The sequence below is a fragment of the Suricata suricatta genome, chromosome 14 (genome assembly GCF_006229205.1).
Source record: "Suricata suricatta isolate VVHF042 chromosome 14, meerkat_22Aug2017_6uvM2_HiC, whole genome shotgun sequence".
Lineage (NCBI taxonomy): Eukaryota > Metazoa > Chordata > Mammalia > Carnivora > Herpestidae > Suricata > Suricata suricatta.
The window spans coordinates 68,313,869-68,330,915 of record NC_043713.1 but is presented as its reverse complement, the minus strand read 5'-3'; the positions used below and the strand labels follow the sequence as shown (position 1 = coordinate 68,330,915).

Below are 17,047 nucleotides of genomic sequence, written 5' to 3'. Positions count from 1 at the left end.
GAGCTTCCCTCATGGGATTCTGGCACGACCCCCACCCCCCTCATCCACATTTTGGACCCCCCAAAATAGGTCCCCAGCTTGCACTGACTCTTGGAGCAGGAGCCCATACCTCACATTGGATCTTCAGGGCTTCAGAACCCCCAATTAAAGTTCAGCAACTAGTCTAGCCATCTCCCTTTTCCCAAGGGCTGGGCTGCCCTCATCACCACCACCACGCCACCCCGTTTCCCAGGCACCCTCGAATCCCCTTCCGGGGCTGGGAGCTCAGCCCAGCCTCAGGGTCCGGCGGTGGGACAATGGCCCCGTTGGCGCTTCCAAGACAAACGCGCCTTGTTGAGCCGGCGGCGGGGGCGCCGCGCAGCGCTCGGGGACGCTGAATGCGGCTTCTGTGCGTTCCGGGCGGGCGCGGAGGGGCCAGGAGGGGGCCGGGACCAGGGCGCCTATTGGCCGCAGCACCGGGGGACGGGCCAGGCGGCCGCACCTGGCCGGAGTAAGTGCGGCAGAGGTGGCGGCGGCGGCGGAGGCGGGAGCATGGTCCAGGCCCGGTGGAGTCGGGGGCCCGGGCGGGTACGCCCCGCCGCCTAGTAAGCTCCCGGGCGGTGCGGCCCGGGACGAACCAGCCACGCCAAGCCCGTGGAGAACGGGGCCAAGGTATGTTCTGGGGGCCCAGCACCCACCGCCAGCTTGTGCCCTGCCTGGGGTCTCGACCAGCACTACCCAAACCTCCAAACAGGGACTGCAGTCAGACTCAGAGCTGAGTGGTTCTGGGGGAGTGCTGCACTACTGCTCCAGAGTCCCAGTGTCCCTGCTGGCTGACAGAGGGTGGGCAGGTGGGGGCAGGGAGAGGGCAGGTTGGTGTGAGCCCTGCCCTTGGTTTTCTTCCTTATAGACCCCTGTCCAGGGTTTTCCCAGTTCTTGGATGTGGGGTGGGTGGAGCTGGAGCTCGGGCTGGAGCTGGAAGCCCATTAATGATTAATCTTGAACACAGCAGCCTGAGCTCTGGAGGAGGAAGGGCAGGGATCTCCTTTGTTCCCACCAGTGCGCTCCAGAAGGGGTAGGGTGCATCCCACCAGGGGCTAGGGGCCAGGGGAAGCGATGGGTCCCCTCTGCTTGGGGTGGGCCCTGTCCTATACCACAGAGGGGGCAAGGCCACCAAAGAGAGGCATGTGGGAGTAGGACAAGCCCTGATATCCAGGAAGGGCCTGCAGGAAATCAGCCAGTTGAGTTTCCAGGATCGGTGCCCAGGAGGGGGTCCAGCTTGGTTTGTCCCCTCAGTATCAAGCTAGCACTTTGGTCACAGCACAGAGCAAGACTGTGGTCTCTTCCCAGTGGGGCCCATCTCTCCACCTGTCTTGAGCAGGAGAGGTGATGATCACACATCTAGCTGCAGTAACCCACACCTGTGGTGGGGAGGGAGAGAGGGCCACAGGCCTGACACCTGATCGCCTGGGTTGCCAAGGTGACAGGTGCCATGAAAATCCTCAGGAGGGCTGTCTAGTTGGGAGAATCCAACCTCTTCCTTTACCAAGGGGTGTAACTTGAGGTCCAGAGAGGGGAAGGCCATGGGCAGGTCTGGGCCAGAGCAGCCCCAATACTGTTGCACTGTATTATGCCCTCCAAACGAGACATTGCTACCATCCCCATTATCCTTATAGAGAAACTGAGGCTCAAGGCAATTCAATGACTTGCCCAAGGTCACATAGTTCAAAGGTGGCTGAGTTGACTACAGATCACGGGAGCCCTGTCCCAGCCCACATCTCAGGACCAAAGTCCTGCTCAAGGACCTCTCTGCTGCTCTGGGGTCCTAAGCTCTTGGATCTGCCTGTGCTGCCCCACACCCCTAGCTCAGGACCCCTCCCCCCGCCTTGCCTTCCTAGATCCCAGCTCTGCCTGACACTCAGAGGGTGGGCAGGCTGCTACCCTGGGAGCAGAGACAACAGAGCCCTGTTCCCAGCTGCCACCTCGGGCTGCTTCATTCCCTGCTTCTTCCTCAGGCAGAGCCCTGCCTGAAGGAAGCTCCCTGTGGACAAAGAAGCCTGCCTGCTTCCCACTTATCCCCTTGTCCAATGGACATGGGCCTGCTGTTTGAGAGCATGGGTCAGATGCCCTCTTGTCACCCAGCAAGAAAAGAGTGTATCCCTGACAGTCCCCGCTCTGACTCTACAGGACTGAGTGTGTCACCCAGGGGAGAGGCAGTGACGAACCTGGGAGAATGAGACACGGTGTGATTCCAGGCATGGTAGCAGGCTTGGGAGGACTTCTTGCTTCGCTTTCAGTGAGGAATATGAAGAACAACCCCTTTTATGAGCCCTAGTCTACTCCAGACAGGAAGGGCAGGATTGAGCAGAGGTGCCCACGGGAATCAGTGGGCTGGGGGCTGGAGGAATCACAGGTGAGGAGTGATGGTTGGAAAGAACTGGCATCCCAGACAATACCTTCTTTCCCACCTGCCAGTTCCAGGTGGCTTGGGCACTCCCAGGCCTGGTCCCAACAGTGTCCTGACTTGTCATGGGACTTTAGGCAAGTCTTTTCCTATCTATGTCTCAGTTTCCCCCATTGTGAAATCTGGGGGTTAGGGAACTTGGGTTTGGAGCATGGGAAGTATGGGTGTTCGGATGAGGTGGGTAGCCTCCCGGAAGTCTGCACTGGTGGGTTCTGTTTTTCCTGCCAAGTGGGTCTAGAAGGGTCATGATAATCTGAGCTATGAGCAGAGAGCTCTGCATGCCTCATCTCATTTGATCCTCACAGCAAGCCCTTGAGAGGGTCAAAGTATTCCCATTTTTAAGAGGTGAGGCTCAGAGAGGGGAAGTCACCTACCCAAGATTGCCCAGCTGGAGAGTGAAGGAGCCAGAATTCATCGCCAGAGCATCTCAGCCTCTCCAGGAAAGGAGAGGAGAGGCAGGTGGGCGGATCTAGGGCATGGTGCATAGCAAGTGCTCAGCACTTTTGAAAAACCTTTATATTGTTGCATATTTTTATGCAAACAAGTGCATGACATTCCTTTAAAAAACATTACAGTTGGGGTGCCTGGGTGGCTCATTCAGTTGACGTCCAACTTCGGCTCAGGTCGTGATCTTGCAGTTCCTGAGGTCAAGTCCCGAGTCAGGCTCACTGCTGTCAACCCAGAGCCCACTTTGTATCCTCTGTCCCACCCCCTCTGCCCCTCCCCTGTTCATGCTTTCTCTCTCTCTCAAAGGTAAAAAATAAATAAAAACATTTCAGTCATACTAAAAGGTTCAGAGAATGATATTACCAACCTCCACATACTCACCTCTGGTGTTCTCAGTAATTTTGGTGCCAATAAAAGAATGACTGACTTCTTGGTTAACCTAACTCTGAAGCTACTTTGAGGCAACTCAAATCTGGTGGTGATTTTGCCCAGACAAGGCAGTGTAACAGGAAGAATTTGCCTGTAGTTCTGACTTTGCCCATTTAGCCCCTCACAAGTTTCTGAGTCTCAGTTTTTCCACCTGTCATGTGAGCTAGCAGGCGACACCGGGAAACCTGTCGAGGTCCCAGGTATGGTTGCCATTTGAAACGGTAAAGACAGGTGACCCTGCAAGATCAAAAAGTGCTTTCTGAGTCATCAAAGAACATTGCCCTTTTTTCAGATTCCAGACCTGGCACCCAGCTGGCAGCCATTCCTCCAGCCAAGGGGGCAGTAGGAGCAAGATGTCAGGAGCAAGAGCTGACAGTTTGGAGGGGGGATCCTTCAAGCCAACAAGTTGGAATTCCGCTGAAGTGACTAGATGAATCTACCCATCTCTATCCCAGCACTCCACTCCAGAGGGACAGAGTGAGGAAGCTTCTGGGTCTTAGCAAGTCACTGCCACAGGACCCCTGGGTGGAGGGACAGCCTCTCCCATCTGCATCTTTAACTATGCAGCCCACATTTCCCGGATTCTCTGTCCCAGACCCCTGCTGCCTTTTCGCCATTTTAGGACACTGAGGCTCAGAGAGGGCTATGGTCACACAGCAAGGTCGGGTATGGTTCACACTAGCCACTTCTCCCTCCTTCTTCAGCCAACCAGACGAGGTTTTCAAAATAGAAATATCTTTATTTTTCATTGTATTTGTTTCCCAAAGTAATATAGATTCTTTGTAAAACAAAATTATATATGTGTGTATATATTTTTTCACTTCATTATATATTGTGGGCATCATTTAAATGAGCACATGATAAACCATGGGGTTAACTGCACATAGTGTTTTTAACCATCCCTATCATTGGACATTTAACTTGTTTCTCTCCTCTTTCTAAACTTTTGCACCCATCTCAGATCTGTTAGATGATCTTCTGTGAATAAATTACCACAGATGGCATTGCTGGGTCTAAGGATGGACACTTTTAGAACTGTAATAGTTGCTGTCAAACATGCAGTCCGAGCACTGTAGGGAGAGTCTTTTTGCTCCACTTTTAAAGTGTCCTGCCAATGAGATTCCCTTCCAGCTACAAGAGACAAGCCTAGGACACCCTCGCCTGTTCACCTTCTCTGCCAGAGCCCTGTTCCTATGCACACTTAGTAAACGGCATTGAATGGTTTACGGGGAGCGGTGTTCCACAGAATGTTCTCCAGGGAGTGGCTTTAGAGGCAACCTTTATCTTTATCTCCTTGGGGGGCTCTTTCCTTCCCTAGTCTCTTAAGCTCAGGCCTCTTCACCTTCCTCACCTTTTCTTTGATGATCCCATCTGCTCCTCCGACCTCAGTTCCCACCTCTGTGCCCATGACACCCAGCCTCTTTCTCCTGAGATCTCCCTCTTGTGCTCCAGGCAAGAGATCCTATTGCTCTCTGCACATTGTACAAGCATCCCCCACACCCCCCAAGCTTAACTTGTCCTAGATTGAAACTGAAAATTGAAGCCCAACTCTTATAGTAATACCGCTCTCTTATCTCCCCCCCACTTAGGGACTAGCTCCACCCCCAGCCAGCCAGTCACCCCCACAGGAGTTCTTCCCTCTCCTCCTCTAAACCCTGTCATTCACCAAATGTTGTCTATTCCATGGCCTACAGATGGTTTCAGTTCATTCCCAGTATTTTCCTCGGTCCAGGTCATTTCATACCTGGATAGCTATAACAACCACTGTCAAGGTCTGCTGGCTTCTCCCAGTCCTTCCCCACCCCTACTGTACATTTTCCATCCAGCAGCCTGATGGGAATCCCTTCTCCTTACTCCTCTGCTGAAGACCTTCCCAAGATTCCCCATTGCCCACAGGATCCAGACAAGATTCCTGAGCATGCCTCCTAAAGTCTTGCGTCTCCTGCCTGCCCCTGCCCCCTTTCTGACTGTGCTGCTAGTCTCCCCTGCATACCCAACCTCTGACATACACACATACTGGACAGGCCACCAAGCTGAACATTTGTTAGTTTCTCAGTTCCCCTGGGTCTTTGCACATGCTTTTCTGTCTGCCTCCTGGCTTATTCTAGAGTAACAAGTGCATTAGTTAATGCTAGCTTCTGTGACAAGCCCCAAGTTCCAAAAGGCTTAACACAATGGCAGTTTAGTTGTCATTTTGAAATGGGTGTTGTGAGAGTGGTCAAGTGGAAACCAGGCTCCTCCCATCTCATGGCCCCACCCACTTCCAGATCCTTAAACACCTCCTCATTCATCCAGCGTATTGGAAAGGAGACCGCAGAGAAGGTCCGCCCACTTAACATCAACAGCTATTATTCTGCTCACATTCCATTGGCCAGAATTCAGTCACATGAGGACACCGAACTGCAAGGGAGGATGGGAAATGTAGTCCATCCATGTACTCCAGGAGAACAGGGAACTAACTGCCTTTGGAAATTGGAAAATACGCAGCAGCTTCTGCTACCAGGGCCCTGTAAGCCCAGGAAGTCTCCCTGACAATGCTTTGCCTGCTCTCCAGGCTGGGTCAGGTGTTTGTGTTCCAGCAAGACCCCCCAATGTGTCCCCCATCACCTGCAGCTGTCTGCTCCTCTCACCCCCAGGACTATGAGCCCAGAGCTCTGGCACAGGACAGCATGAACCCCAGCGCTGGGCACTGTGCAGGTGCTCCCTAAGTATCTGTGGAAAAGATCAATTTAAATCTCATTCTGTTACTACAAAAAAAAAAAAAAAAGACATCCACAATCTATTGATATATGGGAGGGGGGCAGGGAGGAAATTAAAAACAAAATGTGCTTCTCCAAAGAGACCCTTCTATCATCTGTGGATTAATATAGACAAAAAAATGTGGGGAGGCTTGTGCTAAAGTTTAAAAGCAGTGACCTCCTTTCATGGTCTTCTTTCCATTTTTCTGTAATTGTCTGAATTTTTTTTTCAGTGAGCCTGTACTGCTTTTATAATTAAAAAATTTTTTGCCAGGGATTGGGGGGAGAACTGGCCAGAGATGGCATCACTGTCAATACTGAGAAGAGAAGCTTCTGGCAGGGCTGGAAGCATAGGTTCTGCTATCAGCATTCCTACTCTTCTAGGAAGCTTTCTAAGCTTTCCTTCATGTGGCTCTTCTTTACCCGCCTTCTCATCCCACCCATGACCTCACCTTTGGTTCAGGAGCCTGAGCTCCACTCTCACCTGCCTGAGGTCCTTAACCTTATATGATACTGGGCTTGTCACATCTGGTCCTTGAGCCTCAGCTGCCTCCTCTATAAACTAGAGATGGTAACAGGACCTCCCAGTGGCAAGGTTTAGGAGGGTGTGTAATGCATGGGAAGTCCTGGATACCAGACTAGTCAAGAGTCCACATCATAAACCACTTTTCTGCTATTTGATGCCAGCTCTGCCCTGACTCACACCCATACATTTATTCATCTGTCTTCAGACTAGCTCAGTCCAGAACAGATAAAACAACTCTACTCAGTGCCCTGGAACAATCCAGCACACAGAGATAAGGACTCTCAGCCTCCCCTGTGGCTGTTTAGCCTCTGGTATTTTATGGGTACCTGAGGGCTACTCCCAGGCTATGTCGGGCTCTGGGGGAAAGAGCAAAATGTCAGAGCAGTGTCAGATGCCTGCTCTTCCCTGCGAGGAACTGGCAGCTGCTCAACTTATGACAGTGCTCAGTGAGAGATAAATGATTGTCACAATAATGATTACTATTAGCTGATAGTGACACCTTGGTCCCTAGAGCCCCATGCCTGAAGGAAGGATGTGAAGTGCTTTTCTGGGCATCCTCTGTTCATTGGCAAGGCTGAATCCAGACCTGAAGACAGACTTGAACCCAGCTAAGAGCAAGGTGCAAGAAATTTTAGTGCCTGGGCTGAGTCTGAGGGCCACTGGGGATTAGGAGAAGGGCCCCTAGAACTGCCCCTTCCTGCCAAGACTTTGGGAAGTATTGGCATCTGCAGTCAACCCAAATCACTCAAAGCTGGTCCATGGTGTCCCGTGCCCCCATCCCTCACGCAGGACAGGCAGGATCCATACTGCCTCTTTGATGAAGGACTTGGAGCTAAGAGGTGAAATCTTATTAGATTCCTTCTCCCAGAGCTGGTCAGGTTCTCTGCTTCCAGGAGGTCTCCCAGGCTGAATTACTTGCTCTCTGGGCTCCCAAAGATTTTAGACAAACCTTGGTCTCTGGTTGTGTCTCAGAATCTTGAAGCCTTGCAATTTGGCAAGTCCACATTTGGACTCTGGCTCCGATTGCCGCCTGCTAATTTGTGACCTTGGACAGATGAGTTCACCTCTGAGCCTTGGTTTCTTCACCTTGAGAGTAGGCTAATCACGGTGCTTCCTGCAGAGGGCAGGGGTGCAACTTAAATGAGGTGTAGTTCAAGGAGCAAATAGCCTCTCTGCCCCACTTGCCTCCCTGGCCCTCCCATGGCCTTTGAGCCTGTCCCAGACTCTCTGCAGGGCTCTGCGGCTGCTTGCGTCCTTTGTCCAAGGACACCCGAGACCTTGCTGAGTCCTTGGATGAAGGAGCTGCCTGGCTGCTGAGTCCTAGAGACGGTCAGGGACCACCCAGAAGGTGCTCCTGGCAAAGGGCCAAGGCAGCACCTGCAGGGTACAGACACATGCCACCTGCTATCCCTAGGGAGGGAGCACATGAATATTCATACCCGCTGGCGCATGAGGGAGCCAGCCAGAATACTGCTGGGTGTCATTGGAGCGTTCCTGTTTCCCGGTGACCGGTGACCGCAGAGGCAGCCTGAGAGTCAGACGTGGCTCAGACAGGGAGAGGAGAGGGGATGCCAGCTACGGCCTGAGGTGAGTGTGTCTTCCTCCACTCCTGCCTTTGGGTCCCTGGCGGAGCAGGACACCTGGAATCAAGGCCTGCCTAGTAGTGATGCTATAGCCCATCCTGGGCTCTGTTTCCCTATGTGCATGCTGTAGGGATGAGTCCCATTTCTCCTTTATTCTCTAAAGAGTGCTGGTCCAACCAAACAGGAGGATTTCTGGGCCTGGCCGGGAGCCAGCTGTCGGCACAGATGGAGGGTGATGTGGCTAGGGTAATCAAGAAGGACAGGAATTGATGGGGTGGACTAGGGAGGGGGTGCCATCTACCCTGAGTGCCTGGAGGCAGAGGAAGAGAGACCCAGATTCTAGTTCTGTCTCTGCTATGGCTGTGCTGTGTGACCTTGAGGGTGGCCCTGCCCTCTCTGACCCTTAGCATCTCTGCTATGCGTCTTCCAGATTGGAGGCTGTGAGGCTTGGGTCACACTGAAATTGTACCTGGTACCCCATAGCCTTGGGCCTGGGGCTTTCAGCTGACTGCAAGCCTCTGTCATGGGCCACTAGGCAAACATCTTGAAGCGGCTGTGACTGGGACCCGGGAGGGTAATAATAATAATGATGATAATAATAGTGATGGCAGCTCCTGTCCAGGGAGTGTCTGCTCTGTGCCAGCCCTGTGCTGGGCACTTTCCTTGTGGGACGCTATCTGCAGAGCACCTGGTGACGGAGAGTTGGTGTCATCATTTTGGAGGAGAAATTGAGACTTAGAGAGGGACACAGGCTTGCCTAGGGCACACAGAAAGGAAGCCACAGAAGTGGGTTTCCAACCCAGGACCCTGGCCCCAAGGTGCTGGCTCCAGGTGCCTCTCGTGTATGACTTACACACACATGTGCTCTGAAGGTCGGGAGTTGGCGGCGGGTGGGGGGGCGGGGCAGGGTTCATTCATCAAACATTTACCAGGTGCCAGGCTCCAAGAGTTCAGGGATGAGTTACCTTCAGGCTTGCGTGCAGCTGGGCACAGAAGGAATCTCTCCTCCCATAACCCTGAGCCTGTGAACTAGGACCGGGCCCTGGTCAATAGTGATAATAATAATTAATAAGGATCGATCTCCAGTTGTGTACATGCGTTCTCTCATTCAAATCTTAGTCGCATGACCATTTCCTTTCTGCCAGGCTCCTGGCTGCCAGCCAGCCCTTTCTGGGCCTCAGTCTATCCAGGGACTCTGCATGTGACTACCAAGGGACCTGTTTGCCCTGATCTTGCTGTTGTGTGTCCATTGTACACGTGAGGAGACTAAGACTCTGAGAGGGTGAGAGACATGCCCAAGTTCACAGAGGCCAGGCAGAAGGGAACCACTAGCCTCGAGTGCTTCAGGCTGACACAGTAGGGACCAGCCACCAAGACCCCCTGTCTCTCCACTCTTCATCCTGGCTGTCCTGGCCCAGCCCACAGAGGCCAGGGCCTGTTGTACTGCTGGGAAAGAGCCCCCATTAGCCACACTTTGGCCTCCTGCAATGGATCTTCTGGTTGCACACACACTTTCTGCAGGCTTGGGACTGGGCCTGGGACATGCCAGGCAGGGGCTGTTGTGGACAGAGCTGGGCGCTGCATATTGGAGGCCGGCAGACTTGGACTTCAATCTCAGCCCTGCCTCCTGCCATGCCTGGGCAAGTCACATCACCTCCTGGAGCCCCAGTGGGGTGACAGTGGGATCTGCCTGGCAGGGTAGCTGAGCAGAATTCGTGAGATGCTCTAGAGAAGCCCCTGTCCAGGGGCTGCCTCATAGCAGGGGCTCAAAGGTGAAACCTGAAGGCTGGCATAGTTTGAGGAAGCCCAAGTGATGGAGTGAACGAGTGAATGAGTGAAGCAGTGATGGGAGGGTTGGGGGCGCTGTTCTGGGTCAGGCCAGGTAGAACCTGATTGGTGGCTCTGGGAAGCTGGTCTGCCCCCTGCTGCTGGGCCTCCACTCCAGAGCCTGTGCCTTCAGCTTCCAGATTTCCAGAAAGTGACATGGTGAGTGGGGCTTCTAGGGCAGGGGTGGATCTGGGGAGGGCAAGAATTTTACCCTTCCCTGTTTTAAAGTCAGAGAACCTGAGGCCTAGGGCCCCACTCAGGGTTTGGGCCCAAATCTGAAGCTCTGGCCTGGCCTCGGGTTCTGCCCTGTTCCCCACCAACCACCTCCTCACTGGGGCCCTCAGGGGGCAGGAGGCCAATTGGGGCACTTGATGCAGGGGACCAGTTTGTGCTTGGAGGGTGGGGATGGGGTGGGCAGCCACTTCTTGTTCAGGGGAGCCACCCTGACAGAGACCAGGAGGGTCCCCAGGACCCCAGGAGGGGAACAGCTAACACTCTTTGAGAGAGATCTATGTGCTAATTGTTTTGCCTACTTCCATCTCTGGAAGAGCCAGTCAGGGGGTCTATCAGCTTCCCAATTTCACAGATGAGAAACTGAGGCTCCACAGGGTTCCTGTGATTGAAACACAGGCCGGGGGCTTCCAGAACCTGGGGTCAGCACCTCCCCCTCCAGGACCAGACTGTCTAGCCACCTTACCCCACCTGGCAGGCTTTATAACCTATTATTTAAATATACTAAATACATTTTATTGCCTTTTATTTAAAAATACACACTCCCTTTTGGGGCGCCTGGGTGACTCAGTAGGCTAAGTCACCTGGTTTTGGTTTTGGTTCAGGTCATGGTCTCATGGTTTATGGAGTCAACCCCCACCCCTCAATCACTGGTTGCCTGCTTGGGATTTCCTCTCTCCCTCTCTTTCAGCCCCTCCCCTGCACAATCGTGCTCTCCCTCTCAAAATAAACTTTAAAAAATACACACTTTTTTTAAAAAAAGTAATTGTTACAGAACTGCATAATATTGAAAAATATTCTATTATATACTTCTTTCCAAGCTATGCAGAGGATCCTCCTATGCAGAGGATACTACTGTTTAAATTTAGAATACTGCCCTCTGTTGTTTCTGCACCTGGATGTTTATTTACCTATATAGACACATGGATGTAGGGGCATAAAGTTCTGGAATTTTTTTTTCACATTAATAGAGCATGTGCTTTTTTTTCCCTATAGTTAAAAAAATTTATTTGAGAGAGAGAGAGAGAGAGAGAGGGAGTGGGGAAGAATCTCAAGCAGGCCTTGTGCTGTCAGTGCAGAGTCCATCTTGGGGTTCAATCTCACAGACCATGAGATCATGACCTGAGCTGCGATCAAAAGTCATGATCAAAAGTCAGTCGCTTAGCTGACTGAGCCACCCAGGCACTGCAGACCAGGATATGGTTTTGAGCCAGTCCACTTAGCTCTGCCTTGTTTCGTTATTTGGTACAGGTGACTCCAACTGGGAACAGGCCTTGGTTTGTGTAACAGTCTCCCCTCCCCCCGCCGTGGACACAGATTATTTCTAGTTTTTAAAATTTCTGACTAAGCTTCCATGAACACCGTTACATGTGTTACTTGCCCAAGTGTTTCTGTCAAATAGTTGGAATTTGGAGAGCTTATACCTTCCTCCTTTGCCCCCTAGAAACATTCTCTCCCGTTCTCTTTAACTCCTGACCTGTCCACCTTGCCCACCTAAGAGTGAACAGGGATATGTCATTGTCTTGAGGGGGACCAAATTCTCTCTTGCAGTTTCTTCCTCTGCAGCTTGTTTCTTCATGTCCTTTCCAGTGATAAGAAATTTCTAGATAAGCAGAAGACTCGGGGATGGGTACTGGCTGGTGGGGTGGGCCTGGAGTGCTCCTTCTCTGAGAAGGGTTACTGGGTACCTCGGGTAGCTTTCCCAGAGGGAAGTGTGGGGTCCTCCTCCAGGCGGGTTTTTTAGCCTCGGCCCGCAGGGAGGTGGGGACGTGCCATGCATGTGATCACAGGGCAGCACGCATGACTTCTTGTGGCCTCAGGGGCCCAAGGCCCCCATGCAGCTTGTATCAGAACAGGAGTGGAAAGTTTTGTGCCCTGGTCTTACAGCTAAAGGGAGGTAGGAAGGCACCCTGAGCCACAGCTGTCTCCGGGACTCCCATCCCTGAGCATCCACTACCCCCATTACAGTTCATGCCTCCATCCTCTGCTGTTAGGGTTGCCACAGTGAGACCAAGAGACTAGACTGAAAAGTTTCCCCAAACCCCCCAAAAACAAAAAACAGGACACCCAGCTAAATTTAGTTTTCAGATAGACATTGAGTAATTTTTATGTCCTCTATAATATTAAAATTAAATTTTATTCATTGTTTACCTGAAATTCAGAATTCCCCAGGCAAACCTGCCTACTGGAAATTAGAGAGGAGGTAGGCATATGGACAGAGGCCTCACTGTGTGACTCGAACCCTCTCCTTCCTCGCCCTGAGCCTCAGTTTCTCTATCTGCCTGCCCTACAGAGGCAGGGACATAAAGGCCAGTGAAGAGAGATGAGAAGCCTCAATCCTTCAGTAAGCAGCTGGGAAGGGTGGCACAGAGAACAGGTGGGACTGGTTAGGTCCTTTGAAAGGTGAGACATCAGGCTCGGGGAGGCCCTTGGTCCCAGGTCTGGGGGAACAGGTCTTCTCCATTTTAGAAAATGATTTCATTGTGAAGCCAAAAAATGTATACAAAGTAAACTGATGAACACCCAGGTATCCACCCTACCCCTCAGATTAAAAATTTAAATCAAGGGGTCCCTGGGTGGCTCAGTCAGTTAAGCATCCAACTTCAACTCAGGTCATGATTTTGTAGGTCATGAGTTCAAGTCCTGCATCAGGTGAGCTCGAGCCCTGCTTTGGGCTCTGCACTGACAGTGTGGAGCCCATGTGGGATTCTCTCTCTCTGCCCCTTTCTTGCTCGTGCCCTCTCTCTCTCAAAAATAAATAAAAAATAATTGATTAATTAATCAATTAAACTTTTACTTTATTAAAATATTTTAATGTTTATTTAATTTTGAGAGAGAGACAGAGACAGAGCAGGATTGGCGAAGGGGCAGAGAGAGAGGGAGACAGAATCCAAAGCGGGCTCCAGGCTCTGAGCTGTCATCACAGAGCCTGATGCACGGCTCAAACCCACAAACTGGGAGATCGTGACCTGAGCCGAGGTCAGATGCTTAACCATCTGAGCCACCCAGGCACCCCTCAATTTAAAAAAATTTAAAAGCAATCCAGGCAGTAGAACCTTCTCCCTTCTCCCTGTCCCATTCCCCAGTCTCTGCTTTGGCTTTGCCCACCGTCTCTGTCTGCAACACTGTGTCTGTATGGACCTTTCTGGGGGGCCACAGAGCTGGCAAAGGCCAGTCCCGATGTCAAAGGCTGCCCCTCAACCCAGCCGTGCCTGGGGCAGCAGTGGAGGCTTCCTGGGGCTGTCCTCCTAATGCTTTCCCTGCTCTGTGTTCCCTCACAGGTGTCTGAGATGCCACTGCCACAGAAGAAGCGCTGGGTGTCCATGGCCAAGGGGCTGGTGCTGGGAGCACTCTTCACTAGCTTCCTGCTGCTGCTGTACTCCTATGCTGTCCCTCCACTGCACGCCGGCCTGGCCTCCATGTGAGTGGCTCTCCTGGAGGGGGGAGGTTAGGGTAAGGGGGCACCCTGTGCCCTGCACCATGCTATGCTGGGCAGGAATTGTACTGAGGGCAGAGCTCCCTGTGTGATCCGGGGCCTCAGTGTCCTCATCTGTGAAGTGCGCATAGAGCAGGAGAATCAAATAACACTGTGTATGGGGCAGGGATTATCATCTGAGGTTGCAATGGGGCTGGGAGGTGGGCATGACTTGTCCAAGAGAACTCAACTGGCACAGGGCCCAAACTCAGACTGGGGTCTGTCTGCCTCCAAGCCTGGCTCCTAGCAGTGAGGCTCTCCCACCCTCTCATGGGGCTGCTCAGCCCAGGCCTGGAATGCCTTGTGCTCTTAGTTGGTGGTATTAAGTTGAACTGGAGGAAATTATCGATTATTGACTATTTCTGGTCAAAAACTGACCTACAAAATATGATGTGGTCCAATGTAATGCTAGTTCATGATAAATATAGGATGTGGTGGCCATGAATGAGACAAGAACCAGCAAGCTTGACCTCACACCAACACCACAAATGGGGCCTGTTATTTTCCCCATTTCACAGATGAGGAAAGTGAGGCCAAGGAGACCAAACCACCCACCCACCCACACATCACAGCCTGTACACAGGCCTGTCTGGTCCCTGGCCTACCTCTCCTACTACCACCCTCCTCAATAACCCTGACCTTTAGACACCAGCGGAGGGGGGGGGGGGCGCTGGTGTCTCAGTCCTGAGGGCCCCAGCTGACTCTGAGGCTCTTTCCACCATTGCATCCACAGCAGGACCCCAGAGGGTGCAGCACCCTGCTCCCCGGCCCCTGGTGAACCAGAGGCGCCCACCCCTGCCAACGGTTCTGCAGGAGGGTGCCAGCCTCGTCGTGACATCGTGTTCATGAAGACACATAAGACGGCCAGCAGCACGCTGCTCAACATCCTGTTCCGCTTTGGCCAGAAGCACGGGCTCAAGTTCGCCTTCCCCAACGGCCGTAACGACTTCCACTATCCGGCCTTCTTCGCCCGCAGCCTGGTGCAGGACTATCGGCCGGGGGCCTGCTTCAACATCATCTGCAACCACATGCGCTTCCACTACGACGAGGTCCGAGGCCTGGTGCCGCCCAACGCCACCTTCATCACGGTGCTCCGCGACCCTGCCCGCCTCTTCGAGTCCTCCTTCCACTACTTCGGCTCCGTGGTGCCCTTCACGTGGAAGCTCTCAGGCCGCGACAAGCTGGCCGAGTTCCTGCAGGACCCAGACCGCTACTATGACCCCAATGGCTACAACGCCCACTACCTCCGCAACCTGCTCTTCTTCGACCTGGGCTACGACAGCGGCCTGGACCCCGGCAACCCGCAGGTGCAGGAGCACATCCTGGAGGTGGAGCGCCGCTTCCACCTGGTGCTCCTGCAGGAGTACTTCGATGAGTCCCTGGTGCTGCTCAAGGACCTGCTGTGCTGGGAGCTGGAGGACGTACTCTACTTCAAGCTCAATGCCCGCCGCGCCTCGGCCGTGCCGCGCCTCTCCGGGGAGCTGTACCAGCGCGCCACGGCCTGGAACGTGCTGGACGCCCGCCTCTACCGCCACTTCAACGCCAGCTTCTGGCGCAAGGTGGAGGCGTTCGGGCGGGAGCGCATGGCCCGCGAGGTGGCCGCCTTGCGGAGCGCCAACGAGCGCATGCGGCACATCTGCATCGACGGGGGCCGAGCCGTGGATGCTGCCGCCATCCAGGACTCGGCCATGCAACCTTGGCAGCCGCTAGGCGCCAAGTCCATTCTTGGCTACAACCTCAAAAAGAGCATTGGGCGGCGGCACGCGGAGCTTTGCCGTCGCATGCTCACCCCTGAGATCCAGTACCTGATGGACCTTGGCGTTAATTTGTGGGTCACTAAGCTCTGGAAGCTCATCCGGGACTTTCTCAAGTGGTGACATCCTGCCCACCAGCAGCCCCCTCTTCCGGCTGGATCGCTGAGGAGGGGCCGGGCAGGGGCCTGCTGGCCATCCCTGCGCCCTCCTGGTGCCACCCCAGCTCTGGGGGTAAGGTGGGGCTGCTGCAGGGCCTGTGCACACAGGGCCCAAGATCAGTATTTGAATAATTATAGCTTTTTTAAAAGTTAAATCCCCTCCCTTCCAAAAAAGAATGTTCTATTTCCTGCCTCCTCTTAAAGGGGAGACTTCAGAAGTAAAGGAATTTGATGTTGTGTTTTTTGTTAATCAGCCTCAGTGGTACTGACTGGTGGGGCCCTGGGTGGGAGATGACTGAGGATGGGAGGACCGGCAAGAGAGCATGGCGGTACCTGAGTGTGTCTGGGGGACAGAGCCCAGTGGCGTGGAGGGGTTTGTCCACCTGTTACATGCTGAAGCCCTGAGTGGTTGAAGGGCTCCCATGAGTTACCAAACCTGGAAGATCGTGTGTGCATGCGTGTGACCATCCTGGGGCTGTCCCAGTCACTTACTCCAGTTGAACACTGGTTATGTGCCCAGCACTAGGCTAAGTGGGTCATCTCAATTCATCTTCATCAAAACTCAGCAATGTGGGAACTGTTATTTTCTCATGCCTGAGATGAGGAAGGGAGCTCAGAGAGGGAAAGTCATTGTCCAAGATCACACAGCAAGTAAGTGGTAGGACTGGAGCAGAGACTGGAAAGGATGGAGTGTGCAGCCAGATTTGAGATAGAGTCCAAGTGTGTGTGTGTGTGTGTGTGTGTGTGTGTGTGTGTGTGTATGACAGGGAGTACTTGGTGTAGCACTGAGCAGCAGGCCCCTGGCCCAGGCTGAGGGTTGCTTTGTGTGATCTCATTAATCCTCACAATCACTCTTTGCAGTAGGCACAGTTACCATCCCATATTACAGATGTGGGAATTGACATTCTGAGAGAGAGCAGAGGGGACTTGCCTGAGATCTTGTGGCCAGTACACATCAGACTCAAAACTAAACCTTCTCCATGGGACCCCAGACACCTTGCTTCGGTGCTTGTTCACTCTGTCCCTGCTTACCCCATCTCTCCACTGACCACTCCAGGCTGTCTCACCATCTGCTTGTACTCCACCCTACCCAGGCTCCGGGTTTCCCCCTTCCACCCTGGGGTTCAGTTTAATTAATCCAAAAAAATTTCAGCATTTATCAGATAGCTGCTGAGCCCACCAGCCCTGAGCTGGCCCTGAGCATACAAGTCAGCAAGTTGAGCCCTGCCCTCCTGGAGCTCATGTCCAGAGACAAAGATAGAGGCCAAGCAATCAAGTCATATTAGGTATGACCAACCAAGGTGGGGATACATCAGTTCTAACCATCTGTCTCCCTCGGCCTCCCCAGGGGAACAAAGGTCCTTTCTGGGGCACAGGACTCTTAGATCTCTAACTAGGAGCCAGCAGCCAGACACGAAAGGCAGAAACCACAGCCA

General features: G+C 53.1%; 1 protein-coding gene across 3 annotated transcripts; it reads left to right on the top strand.

Annotated features, from left to right (window-relative positions):
* The first annotated feature begins 506 nt into the window (after positions 1 to 506).
* Positions 507 to 15,861, top strand: GAL3ST1 (galactose-3-O-sulfotransferase 1). 3 transcript variants are annotated; one of them, XM_029922880.1, is made up of 4 exons: positions 507 to 651; positions 7,998 to 8,170; positions 13,506 to 13,645; positions 14,433 to 15,861. In XM_029922880.1, exons 3-4 carry the CDS (start codon positions 13,515 to 13,517, stop codon positions 15,574 to 15,576), a joined length of 1,275 nt encoding a protein of 424 aa, XP_029778740.1. In that variant the 5' UTR covers positions 507 to 651; positions 7,998 to 8,170; positions 13,506 to 13,514; the 3' UTR covers positions 15,577 to 15,861. The 3 variants fall into 3 exon arrangements, with proteins under 3 accessions (XP_029778740.1, XP_029778741.1, XP_029778738.1); XM_029922881.1 differs by lacking the exon at positions 7,998 to 8,170; XM_029922878.1 differs by lacking the exons at positions 507 to 651; positions 7,998 to 8,170 and having other exon boundaries at positions 13,489 to 13,645; positions 14,436 to 15,861.
* Positions 15,862 to 17,047: the final 1,186 nt, after the last annotated feature.